General features: G+C 44.4%; 2 protein-coding genes across 14 annotated transcripts in view; one reads left to right on the forward strand and one right to left on the reverse strand.

The window, feature by feature from the left end:
- Positions 1-4,711, forward strand: part of MAST2 (microtubule associated serine/threonine kinase 2) — a 212,847-nt gene extending 208,136 nt beyond the window's left edge. For 9 of the 12 annotated variants that reach the window (XM_059137764.1, XM_059137767.1, XM_059137768.1 and 6 more), the window contains 7 exons: positions 227-510; positions 619-816; positions 1,440-1,663; positions 1,851-1,973; positions 2,394-2,530; positions 2,645-2,838; positions 3,148-4,711. In XM_059137764.1, coding sequence (XP_058993747.1) covers positions 227-510; positions 619-816; positions 1,440-1,663; positions 1,851-1,973; positions 2,394-2,530; positions 2,645-2,838; positions 3,148-4,655 — 2,668 coding nt within the window. In that variant the 3' untranslated portion in view covers positions 4,656-4,711. The remainder of the gene's footprint in view (positions 1-226; positions 511-618; positions 817-1,439; positions 1,664-1,850; positions 1,974-2,393; positions 2,531-2,644; positions 2,839-3,147) is intronic. The other 3 variants (XM_059137765.1, XM_059137772.1, XM_059137774.1) reach the window with 2 other exon arrangements.
- Positions 4,712-8,738: 4,027 nt separating this feature from the next.
- Positions 8,739-26,790, reverse strand: part of PIK3R3 (phosphoinositide-3-kinase regulatory subunit 3) — a 138,673-nt gene continuing 120,621 nt past the window's right edge. For both annotated transcript variants that reach the window (XM_059137793.1, XM_059137792.1), the window contains exons 7-10: positions 24,886-25,062; positions 21,239-21,313; positions 20,639-20,809; positions 8,739-12,468 (exon numbers count right to left, since the gene is read on the reverse strand). In XM_059137793.1, the coding sequence (XP_058993776.1) occupies positions 12,270-12,468; positions 20,639-20,809; positions 21,239-21,313; positions 24,886-25,062 (622 nt within the window). In that variant the 3' untranslated portion in view covers positions 8,739-12,269. The remainder of the gene's footprint in view (positions 12,469-20,638; positions 20,810-21,238; positions 21,314-24,885; positions 25,063-26,790) is intronic.

The raw sequence follows: 26,790 nt of genomic DNA on the forward strand, positions 1-26,790 counted from the left end.
CCTAGGGTGGGCCGCACAGCCACCCATCTGTTGTTTCTGATCATGGATGAGATTCAGATGCAGGGTGGAGTGCTGGGGGCAGTGAGGAGGCATCACAAGCATGGCTTCCAGGGGACTGTCCAAGGGAAGAAGTTCTGGGACTTATAACCCTTGTGAGCCCCTAAGGAAGCCTGGGCCAGAGGAGGGAGACCGCCTGCCTGTCTCACCTGGGCCACGTATCTCACAGATTGCGGAAGCGGCTGTCGGTGTCTGAGTCGTCCCACACGGAGAGCGACTCAAGCCCTCCACTGACAGTGCGACGCCGCTGCTCAGGCCTCCTGGATGCCCCCCGCTTCCCTGAGGGCCCTGAGGAGGCCAGCAGCACCCCCAGGAGACAGCAGCAGGAGGGGACATGGCTCCTGACACCCCCTTCTGGAGAAGGTGTATCGGGGCCTGCCCCTGAACGTCCAGTGGAGCGGCGGCTAAAGCTAGACGAGGAGCCCTTTGGCCAGAGCTGCGGTTCCAGCTCAGGTGTGGCCCAGCAGGCAGCCCGAGGGCCTGGCCTGGAGGCTGCTGCAGGCAGGCCGGGTGGGGAGGCTCGGCAGCATTGCAGGTCTCACTGCTCACTTGGGCCCACAGCTGTGGAGACTCCAGGAGGCCGTGGGACCCCACAGCTGACTGAGGGAGCCACAGCCAAGGCCATCAGTGACCTGGCAGTACGCAGGGCCCGCCACCGGCTGCTCTCGGGGGACTCTGTGGAAAAGCGCACCGCTCGTCCCATTAACAAAGTGATCAAGTCTGCCTCAGCCACAACCCTGTCCCTCCTCCTTCCTGCAGGTAGGGCTCCCAGGGAACTAGGCTAAAACTCACAGGAAGGGCCTTGGAATCTGTGTGAGTCTGTGGCAGGAGTCTGTATGTGGCCGGTACGTCTGTACGTTGTGTATTGAGGAGCAGGTATCCGAGAGCTGTGTGCCATGGCTGCCCCGTTACAGGAGGTCTGTGTTGTGCACTGGTGTCAGGTAGCATGTGCATGTGCCACAGGGCAAGATGGCACTGTGTAACAAAGGCCAGCTCTGAGGCAGAGCACTCACGTTCAAGTCCTTGTTCTATCACCAAATAGCTCCTGACCTTGACAAAGTTGCTTAATCTCTCTGAGCCTCAAGTTCTCGTCAAAAAACTAGTGGTAGCTCACAGAATAATTGGGATGTTTGAATCACAATTGCCCTACAGCCCCTGATGGATACAAGTATGAGTGAAGTATGAGCAGTGCGAGCTGCTCCTGTGGAGGCTCTGGGCACATGAGGAGCTTTGCTGCCCCATGTCTGTGGGAGAGATGTCCCTGGGCTTAGGCTCTGCCTGTGACCACAGCTGCCTGGGATTAGCAGCCTAGATGGGGCTGGGCTGGGAGCATGGCCAGGCGCGTCCTCTCACCTGCTCAGTCCTGTCTTTTCCTTCTCCAGAACACACCTCTTCTCCACTGGCCAGCCCTATGTCCCCACATTCCCAGTCATCCAATCCATCATCCAGGGATTCTTCTCCAAGCAGGGACTTCTTGCCAGCTCTCAGCAGCTCAAGGCCCCCCATCATCATCCACCGAGCTGGCAAGAAGTATGGCTTCACCCTGCGGGCCATCCGTGTCTACATGGGTGACTCGGACATCTACACCGTGCACCACATGGTGTGGGTATGTATCGGCATCCAGACCTGTTGTTTCCCAGTTTCATCGTCCCCTCACCAGGGCCTATCCCTGTCTATCTCTGCTTCTGTCCCACACTATCCTCAGGGGTCCGAGGAGGGTGGGTAACAGCAGAACCAGGCCCCATACTTCATGCTCAGGCTCCAGGCTAAGGACTGTTATCTTCCTGGGGCAGCACGTGGAGGATGGAGGTCCAGCCAGTGAGGCGGGGCTTCGTCAGGGTGACCTCATCACTCATGTCAACGGGGAGCCTGTGCATGGGCTCGTGCATACAGAAGTGGTGGAGCTCATCCTGAAGGTTAGTGCTGGGTGTGCTGCTTCTGTGGTCCCTGAACGACTCCGGCCTGGTGAGTCTGTGATTGGCCATAGTGGGGTGGGAAAGTTGGGCACATGTGGCACTAAGAACAGAGGCACCCAGGGCAGTGGGTTTTCACTGGAAGGCTACGTCCTTACTGACCAAGGCCCAGGGATCCTTCTGAGCCATGGATAGGACTGAAGAACAAGACAGATGAACCTCTTCTCTACCTTTTCGACCCCAAAGTGCCCAGGCTCCAGTTGGAGCCATTTCCTAATCTGCGTAGAGGGAATAAAGGCCTGCGGTTCAGACGTGTTAATGCCGGGGCAAAAGCTAGAGCTGTGGTGTCGCCACGCCCGAGGGTATGGGTGGGAGCACGGACACGTTCACTACCTGAGCTTGGGTTCATGCTCTGTTCCTCAGAGCGGAAACAAGGTATCTATTTCAACGACGCCCTTGGAGAACACATCCATCAAAGTGGGGCCAGCTCGGAAGGGCAGCTACAAGGCCAAGATGGCGCGAAGGAGTAAGCGGAGCCGGGGCAAAGATGGTCAAGAAAGGTGAGCCAGACTGAGCCACCTGGGTGGCCAGCATGTGCTGGGGGTCCTCGCCACTAGGCCCAGTACATGCTATGTCCTGTGCCCCAACTCAGCCCTTAACCCTTGTTTCTGCAGCAGAAAGAGGAGCTCCCTGTTCCGGAAGATCACCAAGCAGGCATCCCTGCTCCACACCAGCCGCAGCCTTTCCTCCCTTAACCGATCCTTATCGTCAGGGGAGAGCGGGCCAGGCTCTCCCACACACAGCCACAGCCTTTCCCCCCGATCGCCCACTCAGGGCTACCGGGTGACTCCGGATGCTGTGCATTCAGGTATGACGTAGTGTCTGCAGATCGCAGAGACAGCCCCCCCTGGGAGGTAGGAAAGAGCCTAGGCGCTCTGTGCTTCTCTGTGGCCCCATTCTGAAACCCATTCACTCTACCCCCAATAGACCCAGCAGTCGTGGGGAGGAGGGTTCGGGGGTGAAGAGTGACTTTATTTCTGTAGCTTGGGCTCTGGATCACTGGTGGGGTCACCTTGATCTTGGGGCCGTCCGGGGCTAATCCTGTCTTGCCCCTCAGTCACTTCTGTCGGCTAACATTGCTCTGCCTTTGTCTATGTGTCTTTCTGTGTGTGCAAAGTGGGAGGGAATTCGTCACAGAGCAGCTCCCCCAGCTCCAGCGTGCCCAGTTCTCCAGCCGGCTCTGGGCACACACGGCCCAGCTCCCTGCACGGCCTGGCACCCAAGCTCCAGCGCCAGTACCGCTCTCCGCGGCGCAAGTCAGCCGGCAGCATCCCACTGTCACCACTGGCCCACACCCCTTCCCCACCACCAGCAGCTTCACCCCAGCGCTCCCCATCACCCCTGTCTGGCCATGGAGCCCAGGCCTTCCCCGCCAAGCTTCACTTGTCGCCTCCTCTGGGCAGGCAGCTCTCACGGCCCAAGAGTGCAGAACCGCCCCGCTCACCGCTGCTAAAGAGAGTACAATCAGCTGAGAAACTGGCAGCAGCACTTGCTGCTTCCGAGAAGAAGCTAGCCACTTCTCGAAAGCATAGCCTTGACCTGCCCCACCCCGAGCTGAAGAAGGAACTGCCACCCAGGGAAGTCAGCCCTCTAGAGGTGGTCGGGACCCGGAGTGTACTGTCTGGGAAGGGCGTGCTGCAGCCTTCTCCTTCATGGGCCCTAGGCACCCTCCGACAGGACCGGGCTGAACGGCGAGAGTCACTGCAGAAGCAAGAAGCCATCCGTGAGGTTGACTCCTCAGAGGATGACGCCGAGGAGGGACCTGAGAACAGCCAAGGTGTACGGGAGCCGAACTCGGCACCAACCCCGGAAGTGGGCCGGGCCGCACCCCTCACAGGAGCAGAAGAGGGTGAGGAAGAGGATGCCTTCTTGTCTAGGGACCCCAAGAGTCCGGGCCGAGTGGTCTCAGGTCTCTTGACAGAGGTCACACTGAAGCCTCCCGGGATGGAAGGCTCTAGTGTCCCCCAGAGGGAGCTTGGGATCCCACAAGCCTTTGAGGAGGCTGCCAGCTCCTCATCAGCGGCCCCCAGCCTAGGTGAGGCTGAACCTACTGACCCCATCCCTCCTGAAGGCTGCTGGAAGGCCCAGCACTTCCACACCCAGGCACTAACAGCACTTTGTCCCAGCTCTTCAGGACCTGTCCCCACCAGTCGTTCTGCTGCCTCCCCCACCTCTGGAGAGCCAGGCCCGTGGTCTTGGAAATTTCTTATTGAGGGTCCAGACAGGGCATCCCCAAGCAGAAAGGCAACAATGGAAGGTGGGATGGCCAGCTCTCAGGATTTGGAAACCATAACTCCAGCCCACCCTGAGAACCTGTCTCCCAGGCAGGAGGGGAAGTCATGGCCACCTGGTGCCCCTGGGCTGGTCCATCCACCTTGTGAGTTTCCCCACCAAAGCCGGCTGTGGGAGCCCAAGTGTGCAGAGAGAGAGAAAGAGGAGCCAGACCTGGGCATCACCAAAGTGCCTGATGCCTCAGGTGACAGGAGGCAGGACATTCCATGCAGAAGCTGCCCCCTCATCCAGGAGCCTGGGCCCAGTCTACTCCGGAGGGGCCGAGACCCAGGGGGCCCTCAAAAGCATCAGGACCTGGCACTGGTACCTGATGAGCTTTTAAAGCAAACATAGCAGTTGTTTGCTGTTTCTTGCACTCAGACCTGTGTAATATATGCTCTTGGAAACCATCTTTGTCTTTTGCTTTCTTTCAGTCAACACAAATGTAACTCAAGGTCTATGCTGCTGCTGGGAATATAGTGGTAAATAACACACTTTCCACTGTCAGGGGAGGGTTGCCTAGTCCAACTTGGCTTCCCAGAGACTAGGACATCTGAGCTCAAGCCTGAAGAACAGATGACAGGTAGCAGTTTACTGGGTTAGAAGAGTGGGATTAGTTCGAGTGTCCAGGCAAAGAGCATAGCACTTACCGTATACCTGGTATATTCAAGGAACAGAAACCAAAGTGGAAATGGGTCTAGTTTGTTAGGCAGGGAGACGCCATATTTAAAGATACTTCCAGGAGTATAGACTTTCTGTAGGTGATGGGGAACCACAGAAGGCCACATAGCATAGTTTCTCTGCTTTATAGAGGAGGGATACTTGGGTTTTCAGATAGTAACATAGCTTGGGCAGAGCTAAGATTAGAACCTAGGTCTCTCTTGATTCCGAAACCACCTTTATCCTCTTGGAGTGTTTCACAGCCAGAAAATGAGGAGGAAAAAAGATGGAAGGGGGTGAAGAGTTAAACTTGGGATATATTTGAGGTACTTGTTGGACATCCAGAAGGTAACTGGATGCGTGGGTCTGGAACTCAATAGGAAAATCTAGACTGAAGATAGAAATTTGAGAGCCATCAATATAATGATAGCTGTACATTGAGGAGCATTAGCATTTAAATCAAAGAGAGAAGACTTAGAAGCAGCAGCTAGAAGAGAGTCAAAAAATTCAAGAGAGGGAAGAGTTTTGAAATGGAGAAGTTACTTGTTAAAATGTTGAAGGCCCACCTAAGATGAAAATGCAGAATTGCCTTAATGCCTTAATGTTTGTAGCGAGTCCTTTCTGGGCTTTTGTCAGGCAGGCCTAACTGCTGGAGGTGGGCAGCCCCCAGTGAGTAGTACTTCACTTGGCAGATGGGTGAGTGGGTGGTGTGGGAGTGGGAAGGACACCTGTGACCTATGGGACCATGTTGTCAGAGGAGTCAGGAGATGGCATCACAGGAGCTCCAAGTAGGGCGGTGGAGTATCTACCTCCATGGTGAAGCAGGACTTTTCAGACTCTGGTCTTGCACAAACTGTCCCATAATCCAATGCTTAGATTTGAAGGAGAGTCATCCAGAAGCCTGGAGATTGGTGGGGACGGGGTGGGGAGGGAACAGCTTACTGCTGCCTCCTGCAACCCACAGCCTCTGTAACGTAACCTTCATGGTGAAGGCTGTGGCCACCAGAGGGCGTACCCTCCCGTGGTGCCAGAGTCCACAAGGAGCTTGTCTGCCCCTTAGCCTTCAGTTCCTTCTTGAACTCATTTCTTCCTTCATTCACTGGCAGCAGACCTCAGCCAGCCTGTACTGGATGCTGGGAACACAGGTAACTAACTGGTTGTCTGAGGGAGCCTCCCACATGTATCAGGATCTGGTTAAAGGCGCCATAGCAAAGGTGAAGGAGGTGGGGCAGGTACATCTTGCAACAGTTCCTGTAAAAAAGGAACTGCCCCCCCCCCCTTAGGGGATTGGAAATGGGGGATGAGGGAAGGAGGAGACACAGAGATGCTAAGCATCCTGTAATGCATAGGGCAGCTGCCCCAAGTGCCATTGGTGTTCCTTTGAGAACCACCACCAGATTAGCCTGAGGGGAGTGAGGAGTTCTGAAAGGTAACTGCAGGGAAGTGGTATAATCAACATTTGTAAGGAGGCTGTAGTGGAATACGCAGACCAGAGAGAAAATGATGTAGTGACCCACTCTAGTGTTCTGAACTAGGACAGCCTTGAGGACGGAATATGTAGGAGCTGGACGCAGATTTGGCAGCCATCAGCAAATATGGGTAAGGCCATAGGAATAGATGGCAGTGGTACAGAGAATATGTACAGAAGAAAAACCCGAGATTGGGACTGGTTGAAGGGAAGGATCCAGGGAAGAGTAACTGAAGTAGGGGATGAGATCCTAAACTTGAGAGAAACCAGACCACTTTAAGAATTTTGTAATCTACCCTAAGAGTGATTGAAAGTTACTTAATGGGTTTATACAGGTTCAGATTTGTATTTTTTAACGATTTTATTTATTTGATAGAAAGGGAACACAAGCAAGGGGAGTGGGAGAGGGAGAAGCAGGCTTCCCCCTGAGCAGGGAGCCCGATGCAAGGTTCCATCCCAGGATCCTGGGATCATGACTTGAGCTGAAGGCAGACGCCTAATGACTAAGCCACCCAGGTGCCCCCAGATTCATATTTTTTAAAAGATAACTGGTTATATGAGAATGGATTTGAGTGGGGCAACTGTGGAAGAAGGGAGGCCCTTGCAGTATTAAGGTTAGAGTAGTGAAGAAATGAAGTTGGGAGAGAAGTGATGTCTTTGGTATTCAGAAAGTAAACTTGATATAGGTTAGTGGTGTGTATTATGCCAGTCTGAAACACAGGAAGGTCTCAAGGATGATGACTGCTTTCCTGACTTATGTAACCAAATGAGGTACAGATTTCCACCACTGAAATGTGAAATAATGGAAGAGAACCTGGGCTGATGACCCCACATTCAATATGCTGTGAGGTACCTCCCGATAGAGGGTTGTGCAGGAGAAACACAGGCAGACATAAATGGCCTAAAGATGATACATGGTATCATGGATATGGATAAACCTGCCAGGGAAAAAGACATAAGTGAAAAGGCAGCCAGAGTCGTCCAAGAGAATTAAAAGAAACAAAGATCTAGGAGGAAAACCAGACGCTGAGTCATCATAGAGTTGGCGGGGGTAGGGGGGGTGTTCATGGCAAGTAGTCAATGATGATGGTTACTGAAGACCTCAAGGAGAGCAGTTTCAGCTGGTGGTGGAGCCTGTACTGAAATCGTGGGAGAGAGAATAGAGACAAATTTAGACAGTTTTGTAAAAAGGTTTGTCTTTGAAGTAGGGCAAAGAGATAAAGGGATATAGGATTCAGTAGAGGTTAGGAAGTGGAATGAGACCCACTCAACCATGTTTAAAGGTCAATGGATGATCTGGTTGAGAGAAAACAACAGTGAAAGAATTGACAAGTAATCATGAAATTCCTGAGAAGGAGGGAGGAAACAGGATCCAAAATTATACAACCTGTGGAAAGGTTGGCTTTTAGTTGGAGGAGGGTAACTTGTGTAATTTAACAGGTGAGAGGCAGAGGAATTATGTGGACATAGGCAGGTTTGTAGGTTTGGTGGTAGAAAAGAGAATTCACAGCCAAGCATGTTTTCTCTATAAACAGAAAGTTTGTAGTGCTTGTGGGACATTCAAGGCCCAGTGGAGCTATCCAACCCACAGGTGGAGTTCAGAAGACAAGACTGGGCTGGAGACAGGAATTTGAGCATCCTACACAAAGAGTGGAACAATTCTTGGGATGCGGGGAAGTCCTCTATAATTCTTAGGAGTGGGGTGAGAGGATACAGGCAAGATAATTTAGAGCAGTGGCCTATCCCCCACCCAGTCTGATGTAGAATTCGCTACACACCTGGGTGGGGCCCAAGAGTACACAGGAACTACACTGTCTTGTGCAAAGAGGTGGCCACACTTTGTTAATTACGGTCTACCATACCGAAACCTTAACAAAGTGCTGTGGCAGGAGGGTGACAAGGGCCTTGGGCAACAAACATCTTCCCTGCCCCCAGAAAATAGACTGTGGAAACACTTTTATTTCCAGGCAGAAAGATGTGATGAGAATCAGTAAACTGGGCCTTCTAATACTTCAGAATGGGGTGAGGAGGAAACAGCTCTCAGATTTAACTCTCTTAGGACTGGTTTCTGAGTCTCACTGTGTCCTGTGCTTGATGGACAAAATGCTGGCATCATGCCTGTTAGGGGCAGCTTCTCTTGCTCAGGGGAAGAGCATGCCTAATGGCCCCAGTTCAGCCCCAGGACCAATCTTTTGGTGCTCGTGGGAGAGAAGATTTGGGACTTTCAGGGCTTTCAACATCCTAATCCTCCTCTTGCCCCCCCCCCACCCCTGGCCCAACCCCTCCATAGCATGAGGACAAAAAAGTGCTTTATTGCAATGTCTTTATTGCATTACTGGAGCAAGTTGGCCAGACTGTCCCCTCTTGGGGAAGATAAAAAAACAAAAGACCAAAAAATTATCTCCCCTCACTTCCACCCCCCACCCACCCCACAACTGCACAGCAATGTCTGAACACATCTGGTGACAAGAACAATTTGCAAAAGTGGTCTAGGAACTACATTATGAACTGTCCCAACACAAGACATATAGTTGGCTTCTTTATGAATCAGATATTTTTACGTAAACTACATGGGTTTTTTTTTTTGTTGTTTTTTTGTTTTTGACTACATCAAAGACAACAGAAGAATAGGTTTTTCACAAGTAACAACAGGGCACCAAAGTCACATGCTGGAATTTGTAAGGAAACAAGGTTGTTTGTCACAGGTGGCTAGAGCTAGAGCAAGAAGGAGCAGGTGACAGCAAAGAGCCCAGCTCTGGAGTCTTAACTGGCAACAGAGACCACCTTGAAAACCAGGAATTGTCCAGATGCAATTCTTGGCCAAGAGGACCCATGAGGCTGGTTCCCTGCAGCAAAAAGAGACCTATGGAAGACACCACACACATTGGCTATCAATGCTTCTTTAGAGCACATGAGGTCCATAGTAAGTGGGAGGTCCCATCGGCTTGGAGATGGAGTAGGAAGTCCCCAACCTTGGCCAAATCAGTGGTAAGGACAGAGCCTATACAGTCCTGAGCCCTGGCCATAATTTACCATCTATGATCAGGAAGAGACAGAGACCACTGTTCTCTGATGAAATCTCCACCTGGAAAATTTGGGTGTAGGACCTGTGTTCAGTCAGCCTCAAGCTGCTTCCATGCTGGTGGCTGGCTGTCCTAGCCAGAAAAAACAGGGAGCCCCTCTGGTGTTAGTCTGTCTCCTTTACTCTGCTTCAGTGAAGCTGCAGTTAGGATGCCAAGAGAGAGAGTCCCAGGGCCCAAATCATGGGACAGGACACAGAGCTAGACTCAATGAAGACTGCCAAGGCCATGAAGTATAGGAGCTGCATCTCCCCCTCCATGTGGTTAGCAGACTGGCCCCTATGCCATTTCCACTGGCTCAGGATCAAGCACATCATATGGCAACTAGTCAGAAGAGATATTTTCCAACTTTCCAAATGATCCCTAGGCCTTAGTTCCCAAAAAGCAATTGTGAATTTTCAAGAATGAAAAACAGGAAGGAAAAAGTGAAGGAATATAGGATCAAAAAACAAAACAGTCCTTCTCCACAAGCTTAGCCCTTAGCTGTAAGTGTAGTATTAGATGGGGCTAGCTCCCTCCCCATGCACCCTTGTGACTGCCTGAGAAGAAGCAACACATGGTTCAATGTCACATGCATGCGTCCTTACTCCCATTTTATTTTAAAAGAGGGTCAGAACACACTAAATTTTAATACCAGAGAGGAGGGATTTTTTGCACCCAATCTTGAACAGCTTAAGCAGGTTCAACACCAGGTGTTAAGGCCACCCAGCAGCAATTAGCCTGACATTATTCAGTAAAACCCTCAGCAAGATTTCCCTGCAATTTCCCTGGCAATGTGGAGAAGAGATGTGCAGCTGGCTTCCAGTTAAGGGCTTAAGTCAGAACAGGACGCTGGAGGGAGGGGCTCATCTGTCTGCCTTGCATAATCCTGAAACGGCAGTGGAACCAAATAAAAGCCGAAGATAGGCCCTTTCCTTCCTATCCTCATTGTTAGTAACTCTAAAAGTTTTTCCAAAATTTTTTATCTATCTTTACATCATGGTCCATTCTAGACCTTGTCACCAAGATAAGTGCTCAGGGAAAGCAGGATTTCTTTCTTTCATTCCATCACTAGAGCTTTCCTAGCTGTAAACCTTATACACCAAGACCCAGATACTGGCTGCTTCTCCAGTTCAACCAGGATGCCTGACTGCACAGCTTTGGACTCAAACAGCTGACTCACCCTGAGCCTATTATGGTTCCAGCCTTGGCTCAGAGACAGCTTAACTCTATTCGCAGAACGAGTGTTGACTGATGGGGGTGGGGTGTGATGGAGGTAGGAGTACATGCCTGCCTCCAACTCCACTCGCCTAGCTTCACTCAGCTGGAAGGCTTAAACCACATGGAGCAGAAGATTCCTGGCCTAAAATCAGGGCCACTGGAGCATGAGGACAGTCTGTGCACATCATCTTAATGTCAGGCTCACAAAAATGGCAAAGAGGAAAACTTCCATATGGCTTTTACTAACAGTCTAAAGTCCAAGCCATTATTTCCGCTCTCTACAAAAGTTTCAGAAACCACTGCATGGAAGCACACCAGTAATGTGGAGGACCCTCACTCGAGACACCAGAGCCTCCGGGTGTGTGAATTACTGAGGACCCTGACAAGAGTCCAGCTCCCTTCCTGCTACAACCTTTGCCACCTGTGGCTTCCCTAAGCCCTACCCCACAAAGGACAGGGAGATGAAGGGAAACTAAACCATGTTTACTGTTTCTGCAGGGCCTTTAAATTTAGGGAAGCACATATAAGACTGTTGTTCTATATCATTATTTGGTATATCAAGCCATCTAAAAGCACTGGATTGCACCTTTTCTTTACTCATACAAACAAGTTACAAAGGTTTTCAACAACAGATCATTCTTTAGGCTAAAGAAACACCACACAAGCACCAACTTCATTTTATGATTCAAAGCTCACCATGCCCCCCAAAAGAACACTATTCCTCATCTCTGAGAAACAAGGGCAGGGCAGAAAGAGTTACACTGACCAATATTAGTGTTTGCTAAAACTAACAAATTCTGGTTTTCTTTTCACTTTCAAGTTTTGGTACAGAAGTATGCATTCAGATACTAGTGCTGTCTTCCATAAGACGTTAGTCTGGCAACAAACATTGTTCTGCTGAGATCAATTTGGTTTCTAAACATAATGCTTCTTTAGAGGGAGGAGCTACTGAGATGTTGACACCTAACTTATGTTAGTTAATAAAGTACCTTCAGTTGAAGGTGATTTTACTCCTTGACTAAGATTACCTACATGAAATAAATCCCAAGCCTCCCCATTTTCCTTTGGTTGTCTTTTTCACCAAATGCCATTCTACCACAGAACTAAAACAGCCTTCGTTTTGGGAGGAGATTGATAGAGACCGCCAGATCAAAACAGAACTCCCCACAGAACCATGCCCCTGCCCCCTTCTCAGAGATGAAGACCAAGAGAGGACGTGGACTGTTCAGAGATTTCCAGATACAACACCCCAACCCCATCAAGCCTAACATGTTCTGTTGAGGGTGCCTGGCTAAACAAAACAATAACCCAATGAAACAGACTTTCCCAAAAAACATCATCTGCTTCCAGCTTCCTATGTCAGTGCAGCGGCACAGCTGAGTCTCAGAGAACCTCAGGCCTCTTGTGCCCCAAACCTGGCCCGCTGCTGCTCGGCCTCTCCACATTCACAGAATCACTTCTTGTGCAAAACAAGCAGTCTACGTAGAAAGAATGCCCTCATAGTCTAATAAAAACTGTAGGAAAAAATGCTAGAGAGCAACCTCTCTTCCCACTCGCTCTTTATCTGCAGAGGGAAGGCATCTGTGCGTGGACAGGGTAGGCAAGCCTGACATTGAGGGAGTCGTTGTGCTGAACGAGGGATGTCTGCTGGTAATGGAGCACCAGCTCCTTCAGGGAGCTGTACAGGTTGTAGGGCTCTGCAAAGCCGTAGCCCCGAGCGGTGCTGTAGATCACACAGTGCTTCACTTCCCCATCGGCACTGCAAAGACACAACACACAGACACCACAGGGAATTAGGCAGGTATTGATAGACAGATTCAAATGACCAGAAGCCTGAACAATTTTTCTGCAAAGGAAGTACAGAAGTGTTCTGCAGAAGTTTGTAAAATGCGACCATGTGTGTACCCTCACCCCCATATAGACTTATCACAGAGAGATCTTCACCTCGCACCAAGACCTGGTGGAAAGAAAATGAGTGGCTGAATTTAATCACTCAGCTTTGCATCTTCATGAGGCAAGAAGGCACTGGAAAGAGAACGCTTTTTTTTTTTTTTTTTTTTTTTTTTTAAAGATTTTATTTATTTATTTGACAGAGATCACAAGTAGGCAGAGAGGCAGGCAGAGAGAGAGAGGAGGAAGCAGGCTCCCCGCTGAGCAGAGAGCCCGATGTGGGGCTCGATCCCAGGACGCTGAGATCATGACCTGAGCTGAAGGCAGCGGCTTAACCCACTGAGCCACCCAGGCGCCCCTAGAACGCTTTTTTTTTAAAAAATATACAAATCAGTGATTTTTAGAATATTCACAAGGTTGTGGAACAATCACCACTACCAGAATATTTTCATTGCCCTAAAAAGAAACCATATACTCATTAACAGTCACTCTGTATTCCTTCCTCCTCCCCCTGGACCTTGGCAAACACTTACGACTTCCTGTCCCTATGGATTTGCCTATTTTGGCATTTCACATAAATGGAAACTTACAGTATCACACAACCTTCTGTATCTGATTTCTTTCATCTTAGCACATTTTCAAAGTTTGTCCGTGTTGTAGATGTATCAGTACTTCATCTGTGGTTGCATAATATCCTGTCTGGATATCCACATTCTGTTCATCCATTCATCAACTGATGGACACTTGGGTTGTTCCTACTTTTTTGACTATTATGAATAATGCTGCTCTGAACATTTGTGTACAAGTTTTTGTATAGACACGTGTTTTTAATTCTTTCGGGTACACAGAGAGCCAGACATGGAACCACTGAGTCATATGGTATCTCTTTTTGATGAACTGCCAAACTGTCTTTCAAAGTGGCTGATCCATTTTATATTCTAGCCAGCAGTATACGAGGGTTCCAGTTTCTTTACATCCTTGTCAATAATTGTTATTGTTCATCTTTTTTATTATAATCATCCTAATGGTATCTCATTGTGGTTTTGGTTTGTACTTCCCTAAGGACTAATGATGTGGAGCATCTTTTTTATCTTTATTGACCATTTATAGATCTTCTTTAAAGGAATTTCTATTTTCTATGCATAAGTACCCAGTAGTACAATTACTGAGTCATATGGTAATTTTATTTTTCATCTCCTGAGGAACCTCCATACTGTCTTCCAGAGTGGCTACACCATTTTGCATTTGCATCCCCACCAGCAGTGCACAAGTGTTCTTTTTCCTCCATATCCTCACCAACAACTGCTGTTTCTTGTGTTGTTGATTTTAGCCATTCTGCCAAGTGTGAGGTGGTAGCTCACTGTGGTTTTGATCTGCATTTCCCTAATGATGAGTGATGTTGAACATCTCTTCATATATCTGTTGGGCATCTGCATGTCTTTGGAAAAATGTCTGTTCAGGTCCCCAGCCCATTTTTCATTGGGTTATTTGGGGGTTTGTGTGTGAAGTTGTCTAAATTCTTTATTTATATATTTTGGATATTAACCCCTTATTGGATATATCATTTGCAAAAGTCTTCTGTCAGTAGGTTGCCTTTTTGTTCTGCTGATTTCCTTCACTGTTCAAAAAGATACATGCACCCATATGCTTACCGCAGCATTTATAATAGCCAAGATATGGATTCATCAGGATAGATGAATAAAGAAGATATGGGAGATATACACACAGAGAATATTACTCAGCCTTAAAAAAGAATGAACTCGGGACGCCTGGGTGGCTCAGTTGGTTGGACGACTGCCTTCGGCTCAGGTCATGATCCCGGAGTCCCGGGATCGAGTCCCGCATCGGGCTCCCAGCTCCATGGGGAGTCTGCTTCTCCCTCTGACCTTCTCCTCGCTCATGCTCTCTCTCGCTCACTGTCTCTCTCTCAAATGAATAAATAAAATCTTTAAAAAAAAAAAAAAAAAGAATGAACTCTTACCACTTGCAACAACATGGAGGGACCTGGAAAGTATGATGCTAAGTGAAATCAGTCAGAGAGAGACAAACACCATATGATTTTGCTCATATGTGGAACTTAAGAAACAAAACAAATGAACAAACACGGGGGGAAAAAGATCAAAAAACCCTCAGACTCTTAAATACAGAGAACTGGTGGTTACTAGAGGGAAGGTAGGGAGGGAGATGGGTGATATAGATAAAGGAGATGAAAAGCAAACATATCTTGCTGAACTTTGAGAAAGGTATATGATTGTTGAATTATGTAGTACACCTAAAACTAATATAGCACTATGTATGTGAATTTTTAAAAATGTCTATCCAAATCCTTTGCCATTTTTTTAAATGTCCATTTTTTAAATGTCTATCCGATTTTTAAATTGAGGCCCTTGATTGTTTTACTAAGGGTTATGATTTAGACACTAGTTGCTTAACAGATACATGATTTGCAAATATTTTCTCCCATTCTGTGGGAGAAATATTTCACTTTGATAGTGACCTTTGGTATAAAATGTTTTTAATTATAGTTCTTTTGTTGTTTGTGCTTTTAGTTTGTAAGAAACAACTGTCTAACCCAAAGTCACAAGGGTTTATGTCATTATTTTCTAAGTATTTTATACTTTTACCTCTTACATTTGGGTCTACGATCCATTTTGAGTTAATTTTTATATATGGTGTGAGGTAGGGGTCCAACTTTATTCTTTTGTGTGTGGCTTTCCAGTTGTCCCAGCTTCATGTGTTAAATGACAACTTCCTCCCCCAATGAATGGTCTGGAGACCCTTGTTAATAACCAACTGACCATAAATGTTAAGGGTTTATTTCTTGGCTCTCAAATCTATTCATTCATCTACATGTTTATCCTTGTTAACACCTCACAATTTTGATGACTACACCTTTGTTTTGTAAGTTTTGAAATCAGGAGATGTACTTCAACTTTTTCTATTCTTTCAAAGTGATTTTGGCTGTGCTAGATCCCTTGTAGAAATTGTAGGATCATTTTATGAATTTCAGCAAAAATCCAGCTGGGATTTTTGATAGGGATTACACTGAACGTGTAGATCAGTTTGAGATGTTATTTCTGTCTTAACAATATTAAATCTTTTGATCCATGAACACAGGATGTATTTCCACTTATTTAGGTCTCCCTTTAAGTTCTTTCAGTGATGTTTCATAGTTCTCACCATACAGCTCTTGCACTTCTTTTTGTTTTAATCCTAGGTATTTCTGATGATATTATATGTAGCATGCTTTCTTCATTTCATTTTCAGATTGTTTATTACTGGTATTTAGAAATGCAACTGATTTTTGAATCCTGATCTTTTAACCTGCAACTTTCCCAAACTTATATATTAGCTCTAATAGTTAACATCTTCCTTACCAAAATGGATGCTTTTTATTTCTTTTTCTTGTCCAATTTACCTTAACTAGAACCTTCTGTACAATGATAGTTAGAAGCGGTGAGAATAAGCATCTTTGTTTTCTTCCTGATCTTAGGGGAAAGCACTAACTTTCGCCATTAAGTACATTAGCTCTGAGTTTTTTCTTCAACTTTATCAAGTTGAGGAACCTATTCCTAGGTTGTTCAGACTTTTTTATAATATGAAAGAGTGCTAGATTGTGTCAAATGTTTTTTGTGATTCTACTTAAATAATCATGTGATTTTTGTCCTTTATCTCTTAATGCGGTATATTATGTTCATTGTTTTGTTTTTATGCTGAAAAAACCCTTGCCTACCCAGGATGAATTCTACTTAGTCATGGTATATGCTGCTTATATGCTGCTGGAGTTGCCTTGCTATTATTCTGTTGAGGATTTCTGTGTCTGTGTTCCTAAGGGATATTGGTCCATAGTTATCTTGTGATGTCTTTGTCTAGTTTTGGTATCACAGTAATACTGCCGTCCTGAAATGAGCTGGGAAGTTCTCTCCCACCCCACCCCCACTTTTTAGAAGAATTTGTGAAGGACTTCTGTTAATTCTTTTAAAAATATTTGGCAGTATTCACCAGGGAAGACAACTGGGCCTGGGGTTTTCTTTGTGGGTAGCTTTTATTATTATAATAATTATTATTAACCCAATTTCTTATTATAGTTCTGTTCAAATTTTCTGTTTCCTCTTGAGTCAGTTTTGGTGGTTTGTGTGCTTCCAGGAATTTGTCCATTTCATCTGGGTTTAATTTTTTTGGTATATGATTGTTTATAGCATTCCCTCATCTTTTTTTATTTCTATAAGGACTACGAGTAATGACCCCTTCTTTCATCCTGATTTTAGTAATTTGTTTCTTCTCTGTGGGGATGGGGGCAGTTTACTTGAGGTTGTAATTCAGTTCCATCCCAACTTTTGGTTTCACTCATTTTCTCAATTGTTTTCTACTCTCTATTTTATTCCATTCTAATCTTTATTATTCCCTCCTTTTTGCTTGGGTTTATTTTAGTCTTCCTTTTTTAGTTTCTTAAGGTGGAAGGTTACTTTATTAATATATGGTCTCCTTTTTTTTAACATAAATGTTTACAGTTATAAATTTGGCATTTAGGACTGCTTTAGCTGAATTCTGTGAATTTTGATAAGCTGTTTTTGTTTACTCATCTCAAAGTATTTTCTAATTTCCTGTTTTCTTTCTCTGGCCCATTGGTTATTTTCTTTTAAAGATTTTATTTATTTGACACAAGAGAGATCACAAGTAGGCAGAGCTGCAGACAGAGAGAGGAGGGGAAGCAGGCTCCCCGCTGAGCAGAGAGCCTGAGTCGGAACTTGATCCCAGGACCCTGATATCATGACCTGAGCTGAAGGCAGAGGATTAACCCACTGAGCCACCCAGGCATCCCAATAACTCCATTGGTTATTTAGGCATGTGCTGTTTACTGTTCACATTCAAGGATTTCCCTCATTTTCTGCTGTTTTGATTTCTAATTTCTCTCCACTGTGGTTAGAAAACATTTTTTGTGGGACTTCAACACTTCTAAATGTATTGAGACTGTGGCCTAACTATGGCCTATCCTGCATAATGTTTCATGTGCACTTAAGAAGAATGTATATTCTGCTGTTGTTAGCTCTAGTTGTTTTTAAAATATTGTTCAAATCTTCTGCTACCTTTCTGATCTGTCTAGTTCTATCCCTATTAAATTTCTTAACCTAAATGGCAGTAAGGATCACAAGTACTCATTACCTGAATCCTTAACCTAGTGAATATAGGCATTGCTGAGGGTCTTTAGCCTAAGAAGGTTGTAGAGGTAAGCAATTTCTTTTTAGGCTTCTTGATGATGTCATTAACAGACATCAAAATGGAAGAACAAATGAGTTCCATGTGTGACTTTCTACATGATCATGTTAATTTTGCTATGAGAATCTCCTAAAAAACTGAACATACTCACATTCCTCCTTCAGCAAGTGTTCTAAGTATACAGGGAGATTACTGTAGGCAGGCTTCCTGTAGCCAGAATGGCTGGCAAACAAATGGGAGTCTTTGTGATGCTAGACTCTTTGCTTCCAACCATCCTCAGTGTGAATGGAAACATGATATACGTCTACAGGTGGTTTTCATAAGCAAAGGAAATCCACACTGCTGTGGACTTAGGCCTGGGGGTCTGTGGCTAAAGGAAGAAGGAAAAGAATACACCTCTTCAAGGTACTCAAGCTGTTCCTTGGTCTCCCAGGAGTTAGCTGAGCTTTGGGGCAGCACCTTCTACCAGCCAAGTCCTTAACCCACAGGTGCCACCCAATGACCTGTGTGAGTGTAAGAGTACAATGCACTGGTCTTACTGCCTTTCTTCTTATTATTTTTAAAAGATCTCAATTTCTGAAAGAACAATCCTGTCCTGGCATTTCCACTCAGATAACTTAAGCAACCCAAGTAAGAGAGAAAGGAATGTTTTAAATAACTGTAGGGGCATATGGGTGGCTGAGTCTGATAAGAATATGACTCTTGGTTTCAGCTCAGACCATGATCTCAGGGTCCTAGGACCAAGCCCCAAGTCAGGCTCCATGCTCAGTGGGGAGTCGGCTTCCCCTCTCCCTCTGCTCCTCCCCCTGCTTGCATTGCTCACTCACTCCCACTCTCAAATAAATAAATCTTTTTAAAAAAATTGCAAATAATTGTATCTTTGCAAAATCAGTAATCTAATGCACTTTTCAAGTCCTCCCCCTTTTTCTGCCCATAGATATCCCATTATTCATCCTTTCAAAGTCCACTTCAAAACTACCTCTTCCACAAAACCTCCCAACCCTCTCCTCTTGCACCAGAATTAATAGTTCTTTATGTGTACAGCCTACTGATGATACCTATGTCACAGTAATTCTATTTATCTTGGATATTTAATTGTGAAATGAAGAAAGTATGATGTAATAGAAAAATGTGGTCTTTGAAACCAGGTAAACCTGGAATCAAACTCTGACTCCAGAGACCACTAAGAACAAGATGATCACATAAAGCACTGAGCACTCTGTTAATATGAATGTCTCTTGTCCATCCTCACCACCTTGCCCTCTGAGGGCAAAATCATCCTGTTATTTTTGCTTGCTTTCTGCCATATCCATCATTAGCATCATTATCATAATAATATTGGTAGATAACATTCACTTATTATGTACCAACATTGATTAAAGCACATTACATATATTAACTCATTTAAGACTTGTAAAAACCTTCAAGTAGATATTCTTATCCTTATTTTTCAGATAAGGAAACTGGACAAAGAAAGGTAAAGTAATTTACCCCAGATTATACATCTGGTAAGTAGAGTCAGGATTTGAATGTAATATATGTGGTACCAAAGCTTGCTCTCATAACAGTCATATTATACCTTTCTCTAACTATGGTCTTTGTCACTGAAGGACTATATATGACACACAAAAGGACTATACACAACACACAAAATGGTTAGCTGTCTCCAGAATCTCACTTTCTACTAAAAGGAAACTAACAGAGGCACCTGGGTGGCTCAGTACTCATGACCTCCCCTCACGTAGTGATCTCATGGGTAATAGGGTGGGATCAGGCCCCAAACCAGCCCCCCACTCCGCCCCGCCCCGTACTCCATGCTCAGCAGGAGTCTGCTGGAAGATTCTTTTCCTTTGTCCCTTCCCCTTCTCTCACACACTTGCTCTCTCTCAAAAAAATATATCTAAATAAATAAGTAAATAAAGAAATGAATGGATGGAAACTAATAAAATAGGCTTTTCCAAACAAAGTCATAAGATCATCTTAAGGAAAATACCAACGTATTGATCACTACCCCAACAGAATACTACTTAAGTATAAAATTTAGATAGTTTTTCTTCTGAAGTAAAAACCGTTCTTAAGCCTTACTTAAACTAACACTGAAGCCCAAATTAGATACACAGGAGACTACTACAAAATTATGTGATTTTTTTTTGGCGGCGGGGGGGGGGGGGGGGGCGGACACCTGGGTGGCTCAGTCGGTTAAACTGCTACTTTCAGCTCAGGTCATGATCCCAGAGTCCTGGGATCAAGTCCCACATGGGGCCCCTTGCTCGGCAGGGAGCCTGCTTCTCCCTCTCCCTGCCTCTTCCCCTGCTTGTGCACACTCTCTCTCCCCGTGACAAATGAATGAATGAATGAATGAATAAACAAATAAATAATTTTTTTTTAAATTATGGATTTTTTTTTTTTAAATTTCAACTAACATACCTATTTAAAGTAGGCTCCACAACCTATGTGGAGCTTGAACTGATGACCCTGAGATCAAGGGTCACAGGCTCTACTGACTGAGCCAGCCAGGCACCCCTCCTTAGGGGATCTTTCAATTGAAGATCTCACATTACTTTTCATAAATACCTGAAAATCCAATAGCAACACTGCAGGGCTAAATCTGCTTACCATGTGAAATTAAAATCCCCCAAATAATTTCAGGTACTATTTCTCCTAAACCAACTAACTGTTTTCTTCATACAGATATTAAAGGTCTAAGCCATGGGCTCTCATTACTCTAGTTCAAATAATTTTAACTGAATTTTAGGAGGGATTGAGTTTCTATTAATCAATGCACAAATTTTCAAAAGGTTAAACTGCCAGAAAAGACTTACACCACAGAGCAAGCATAACATCCTTTCTTGCTACTCTCACGAATTAAAAATGCACCATCGGGTTTCCCATAAAGCAAGTCCTCCGCTTGTACTCGATTGATATCCTCAACAAACCAGGTTTTCTCATCATAATGTGGCAGGTTTTCATCTTCCTCATTGATAAAATACGTCCTAAAAATTAAATGTTAAAATATTATTCTAACAATCAGGTTACTCGCATCTAAAAGCAAATTCATGAATAAAACACTCCTCTAAATCTTTAACCACGAAACGACAAAGTAAAACTACAATTACTTGGATGTTTTTTTAACAACTTCATTATTGCTTATGGTGCAGAAAACACAAAATTCACACATCTCATCCAATCAGCTGACACATGAATGTCTGAATGAGCAATGCTTATGTACTCAGGTTTCACGTGGCTTCATGGGTGTCTGACCTCAAGTGCCTATAGGGTACTCTTCAAGCAATTCAATTTAAAAGAAGTACAAAGTTCTTGATTCAATGTCCTCAAGTGAAAATGAGAGCCAACATCTTAGCATGTATAAAGAAGGCTTAGATTGGGAACAAAACCCTCTGATAGAAAGGCAGAGAACTTACTCATCAGCATCCTCGTTCTTGATTCCCAGCCAGGCATTGAGGCGCTTCTGTCTCACTCCTTTGTGATTGAGCCACCTGCAGAAGGAAGACACCAGTGTCAGTATCTGTGCAAACTCTGCCTAAGTGGACATGTGAAGCTAACCAAATTTCCAGAGTCCAAGAACCTCTTATTTTAACCCACTCCCACTAAAAGTGGCCAGAGATTTCCTTAAACTAGTTTTCCCTTAACTTTCCCCCAACTTTCTGCAAAAAAGCAGAGGAGTTACCTGAGTTTAGGCACTTCTCTCATTTTTCATTTTCCTTTTCTAGAAGGCTGTACAGCCATAAACACACGTATACTTGCACTCAAACATATGGGGACATCTGTTTCTGAAATCATTAGTTAATGTGAGCATGATGTCACATTTGCAATCTCTGCTAAGCCAGAAGACTCAACTCCTGTGTGGCCCACTACATGAAGTTAAAACATTCTAAAACAATTCCAAGGTCTATTCTTATACCAAAGCAAGCCACAAGAAATTCATGATGGCAATCTGAGTAATTAATATAAATGTGCCTCATCACTAGGCAAATCATAGTATTTTTAAATATACCAAAGCTTTAGATGTAAAACAACACACTATTAAATTTAGTTCCACCGAACGGCCACTGATGTAAAAATCGGAGTGAGTACGAAAACTCATCCCCATCCTCCAACCAGGCTCCTGATCATTTAGGTCTCATCATAAACATCCTCTCCTCATCAGGGAGGACTGCCCTGATTATCCCAACTAAGACAGTCCCCTTGTCACTCTTCTCCATATTTTACCTTATTTTATCATCTTCATAGCACTTGCCTGAAATTCATTATTTTATATTTTCACTTATGTTTGTCTCCCCCACTAAAACGTAAGCTGCTTTAAAGAAAGGGGTCTGTCCTATTGTTCATGGTTATTCCCAATGCTGAAAATGGTACCAGCATATAGTAGATAATCTGTAAATATCTCCCTAAAGACCCTAATTATCTCTACTAGCAGATCATGATTTGTCACCCATGATGTTATCTAAATTCTTTTATATATAGTTTATGTAACTCATTAAAGGAACATTCAAGGTCTAGTTTGCCATACTTATTCTATGCCTCTTGCAATGGTGTATTTTTTTTAATAATCTTATCAATTTCCAGAGCAAACAAGGACTTCCAGTCATTCCTTTGGTCCATGGCACAAGTCTTCTTCTTGGGCCTTTCTTCAGCTTCATTACATGACCAGAATCACATAAGCTTCCCAAGAGCAGACCCCCCTGATTTTAGACAAGGTACCTTCCTTGCCTTGTTTCCAAATCTCTTCTGTATGCTATGTGTACTTGCTTGATTTTTTTTTTTCCCACAATAGCAAACTGAAATGATCTCTAGAGAGAAGTTACTAAAAAGTACTCAGCATAGCATATTTCTAATTGTTTGCCCTCAAAACTTATCACCTTAGATTTTACTCTACTGAAGCTCAATAGCCACTGTTCCCATCTCTAAGCTTTTATTTTCTCCCCTCTCTCCTTCTCATACAAAGAAACCTTGAAGGCAGTGGAAAACCCAGTCAGAGGTCTTACTTTGTCTTCTACCATGAGTTTGAATCAAGTTGTGTTACAAGCATAAAAGTCACCTATAAACATATTTTGTAGCAGTCTATTCATTACCTAGAACAAAACCTTATATTTTCCTTTCTCATGGATTCTCTCCTTCTATAAGACAATCATTTGTCCTAAAAATCTAACATCTTGTTCTGAAAATATATCTTTTAATCTATATTTGAGTAATATCCCTATATCTAGCTAAATCATACAGTTTTCTATAATATTAAAGAGTTGAGTTTCACTCCCCAAATTATCTTGCATGCCTGCTATTGGTGGCACATATACCTATTACTTGAATACAGAATTTCATTTCTTAACTATAAAAACCCTTTAAGAGACTGTCCTGTATACTTATTTGTAGGCCCCCACTATTAGTGTTGTTGTCTGTGCTCATGAGGGGTAATTTCTATTTCTGTGGTTCTACTATGTAGTCAAAGATTCTGGCTTTTGTATTTAGGCAAACACTAAGCAGTCCTTTTTTTTTTTTTTTTTTTAAAATAAACATATAATGTATTTTTGGCCCCAGGGGTACAGGTCTGTGAATCACCAGGTTTATACACTTCATAGCACTCACCACAGCACACACAGACCCCCAATGTCTATAATCCCACCCCCCTTCTCCCGACCCCCCTCCCCGCAACAACCCTCAGTTTGTTCTGCGAGATTACTCTTATGGTTTGTCTCTCTCCCGATCCCATCTTGTTTCATTTATTCTTTTCCTAACCCCCCAAATCCCCCACTTTGCATCTCCACTTCCTCATATCAGGGAGATTATATGATAGTTGTCTTTCTCTGATTGACTTATTTCGCTAAGCATAATACCCTCTAGGTCCATCCACGTCATTGCATATGGCAAGATTTCATTTCTTTTGATGGCTGCATAATATTCCATTGTATGTATGTATGTATGTGTGTGTGTATCTATATATATATCTCACATCTTCTTTATCCATTCATCCGTTGATGGACATCTAAGTTCTTTCCATAGTTAGAACTTAGATGTCCATCAACGGATGGACATAGTTAGGCTATTGTGGACATTGCTGCTATAAACATTCGGGTGCATGTGCCCGTATGGATCACTATGTTTGTATCTTTAGGGTAAAAACCCAGTAGTGCAATTGCTGGGTCATAGGGTAGCTCTATTTTCAACTTTTTGAGGAACCTCCATGCTGTCTTCCAGAGTGGTTGCACCAGCTTGCATTCCCACCAACAGTGTAGGAGGGTTCTCCTCTCTCCGCATCCTCGCCAGCATTTGTCATTTCCTGACTTGTTGATTTTAGCCATTCTGACTGGTGTGAGGTGGTTATCTCATTGTGGTTTTGATTTGTATTTCCCTGATGCTGAATGATATGGAGCACTTTTTCATGTGTCTGTTGGCCATCTGGATGTCTTCTTTGCAGAAATGTCTGTTCATGTCCTCTGCCCATTTCTTGATTGGATTATTTGTTCTTTGGGTGTTGAGTTTGCTAAGCTCTTTATATAGATTTTGGATACTAGCCCTTTATCTAATATGTCCTTTGCAAGTATCTTCTCCCATTCTGTCAGTTGTCTTTCGGTTTTGTTAACTGTTTCCTTTGCTGTGCAAAAGCTTGATGAAGTCCCAATAGTTCATTTTTGCCCTTACTTCCCTTGCCTTTGGCGATGTTCCTAGGAAGTTGCTGCAGCTGAGGTCAAAGAGATTGCTGCCTGTGTTCTCCTTAAGGATTTTGATGGATTCCTTTCTCACATTGAGGTCCTTCATCCATTTTGAGTAACCTGTCCTTTTTAAGCTACACCACATTGCTCATGCCATACCCTCCCTCTGAGATTTCCCATTTGTATGGATTAGAATCTAGAATGCTACATTCTGGTTTGCCCCACATGTTGACTTTAGGTAAACTCTGGTACCACCAAGTACTACCAAGATTGCTTTCCTCATTTCTTACAATCTCACTGGCCAGTTTCCAATTAAAATCTCTTCTTCTGCCTCTAACATGTCTAGTGCCAGCAGTCATCTGGTGCTGGTATTTCCTCCCATACAGGCCCAGACTACTCACACAAGGTGCTGATCTCGGATCTTGCGCAGCTGGATTAGGTCAGGTTTGATACTGTTCATTTTTTTATCTATTTCCCGGTTGTCCAAAGCTTGTTTCTTCAAATCCTGCTCTAGACGCATTTTGCTATCATGAATCTCACCGAGACGTGATTTCAATTTGTCATAATTCATCATAATTCTGTGAAAATATTGACATATTAAGGCTAAAACAGGAACTGAGCAGAAACATTCTATAATGTGAGCCTAGTCCTAATATCTTAAGTGTGGTAGACATCTGTTGTTCTTGCCTAGCCCATATCTATTCTCACTCTTTTGGAAATGGCACCTTGGTGTTCCCTTTAGGGTAAGGACTCCCTGCCCCCAACTCAGTCACATGTGAATATTCACACAACGAAGCCCAGCCATTAAGAGTTTTCCATTACAAGGGGTGCCTGGGTGGCTCAGTGGGTTAAAGCCTCTGCCTTAGGCTCAGGTCATGATCCCAGGGCCCCCCCCCCCCCATTGAGCTCTCTGCTCAGCAGAAAGCCTGTTTCCCTCCTCTCTCTCTGCCTGCCTCTCTGCCTGTTTATAATCTCTGCCTGTCAAATAAATTTTAAAAATCTTAAAGAAGGGCGCCTGGGTGGCTCAGTGGATTAAGCCGCTGCCTTCGGCTCAGGTCATGATCTCAGGGTCCTGGGATCGAGTCCCACATCGGGCTCTCTGCTCAGCAGGGAGCCTGCTTCCCTCTCTCTCTCTCTGCCTGCCTCTCCATCTACTTGTGATTTCTCTCTGTCAAATAAATAAATAAAATCTTTAAAAAAAAAAAAAATAAAAAAAAAAAAATCTTAAAGAAAAAAAGAAAGAGTTTTCCATTACATCCTACAGCTACCCTCAGGCCAGTGACTGGTTCAGGAATGGGAATAATACCCTAACTGACCCAATGAGAGTCAATTCTAGTTTGCTAGAACTATTGCCAACAGAGATTCTCTCTTCCCACTGAGATTGCTAAATCAAAAATATGTGATTCTAGGACTCCCAGCAGCTATCCTGCCACTTCATAGGGAAAGCCTTCCTGAGGATGAAGCCAGCATAGAGGAAAAACTAAGGCAAAAGATAGAGTATGAGAGAGAATCCTGACAACCCTGTTTGGGCCCTGGATTCAGTCATGACTGAACAAGTAAAGATGTATGTATGATCTTCAAGAGGTAGCACGACCTAACAGTTAAGAGCAACAGCTTTGCAGTCAGCCTACCTGAGCCTGAATCTCTGCCACCTACTACATGGCCTGGGCAAGTTATTCAGCTTATTGGTGCCTTCATTTCCTTATCTGTTTAAAATGCATGGCTACAATAGTACCTACTTCACTAAATTATTATGTGACTTAAATGTCATAATACATGTAAAAAGGACCAAATAGTGCCTGGTGTATCTTGGCAAGCACTCAGCAGATAATGGTGATAAGCTTTTCCAGCAAAGTTTTGCTGTGCTCTGAAGGCAGTAACTGTCTGCGTCATTCATTCGTCACTCAGAAATATGTGGTTTTGTCTTACTATTAAAACTTCATCATCAGCTTACTTTACCTCCCTTTGCAATAAAACTACAAGTTCTTTTCTATCCCTTCATTGTTAATAATAATGGCTATTTATTGATATCACATGCCAAGATACATATATACATACACATACATGCCTTTCTGTACCATAAATATGCATGTATGTGTCTATCACCTGATTCTCATAGCATTTCAAAAATATATTATCTATAGTTTATAGAGGAGGAAACAAGCTGGGAGAGTTAAGTAACTAACTTACCCAAGATCACACAGATAGTAAATGATAAATACAGAATTCAAGCCCATGGTTTTAACCATTAAGCTATACTGCCTCAACAGCCCTTATAGGCCTATTCTTATACACACAGAAGTTCA

Source organism: Mustela lutreola, chromosome 10 (genome assembly GCF_030435805.1).
Source record: "Mustela lutreola isolate mMusLut2 chromosome 10, mMusLut2.pri, whole genome shotgun sequence".
NCBI classification, from domain to species: Eukaryota; Metazoa; Chordata; class Mammalia; order Carnivora; family Mustelidae; genus Mustela; species Mustela lutreola.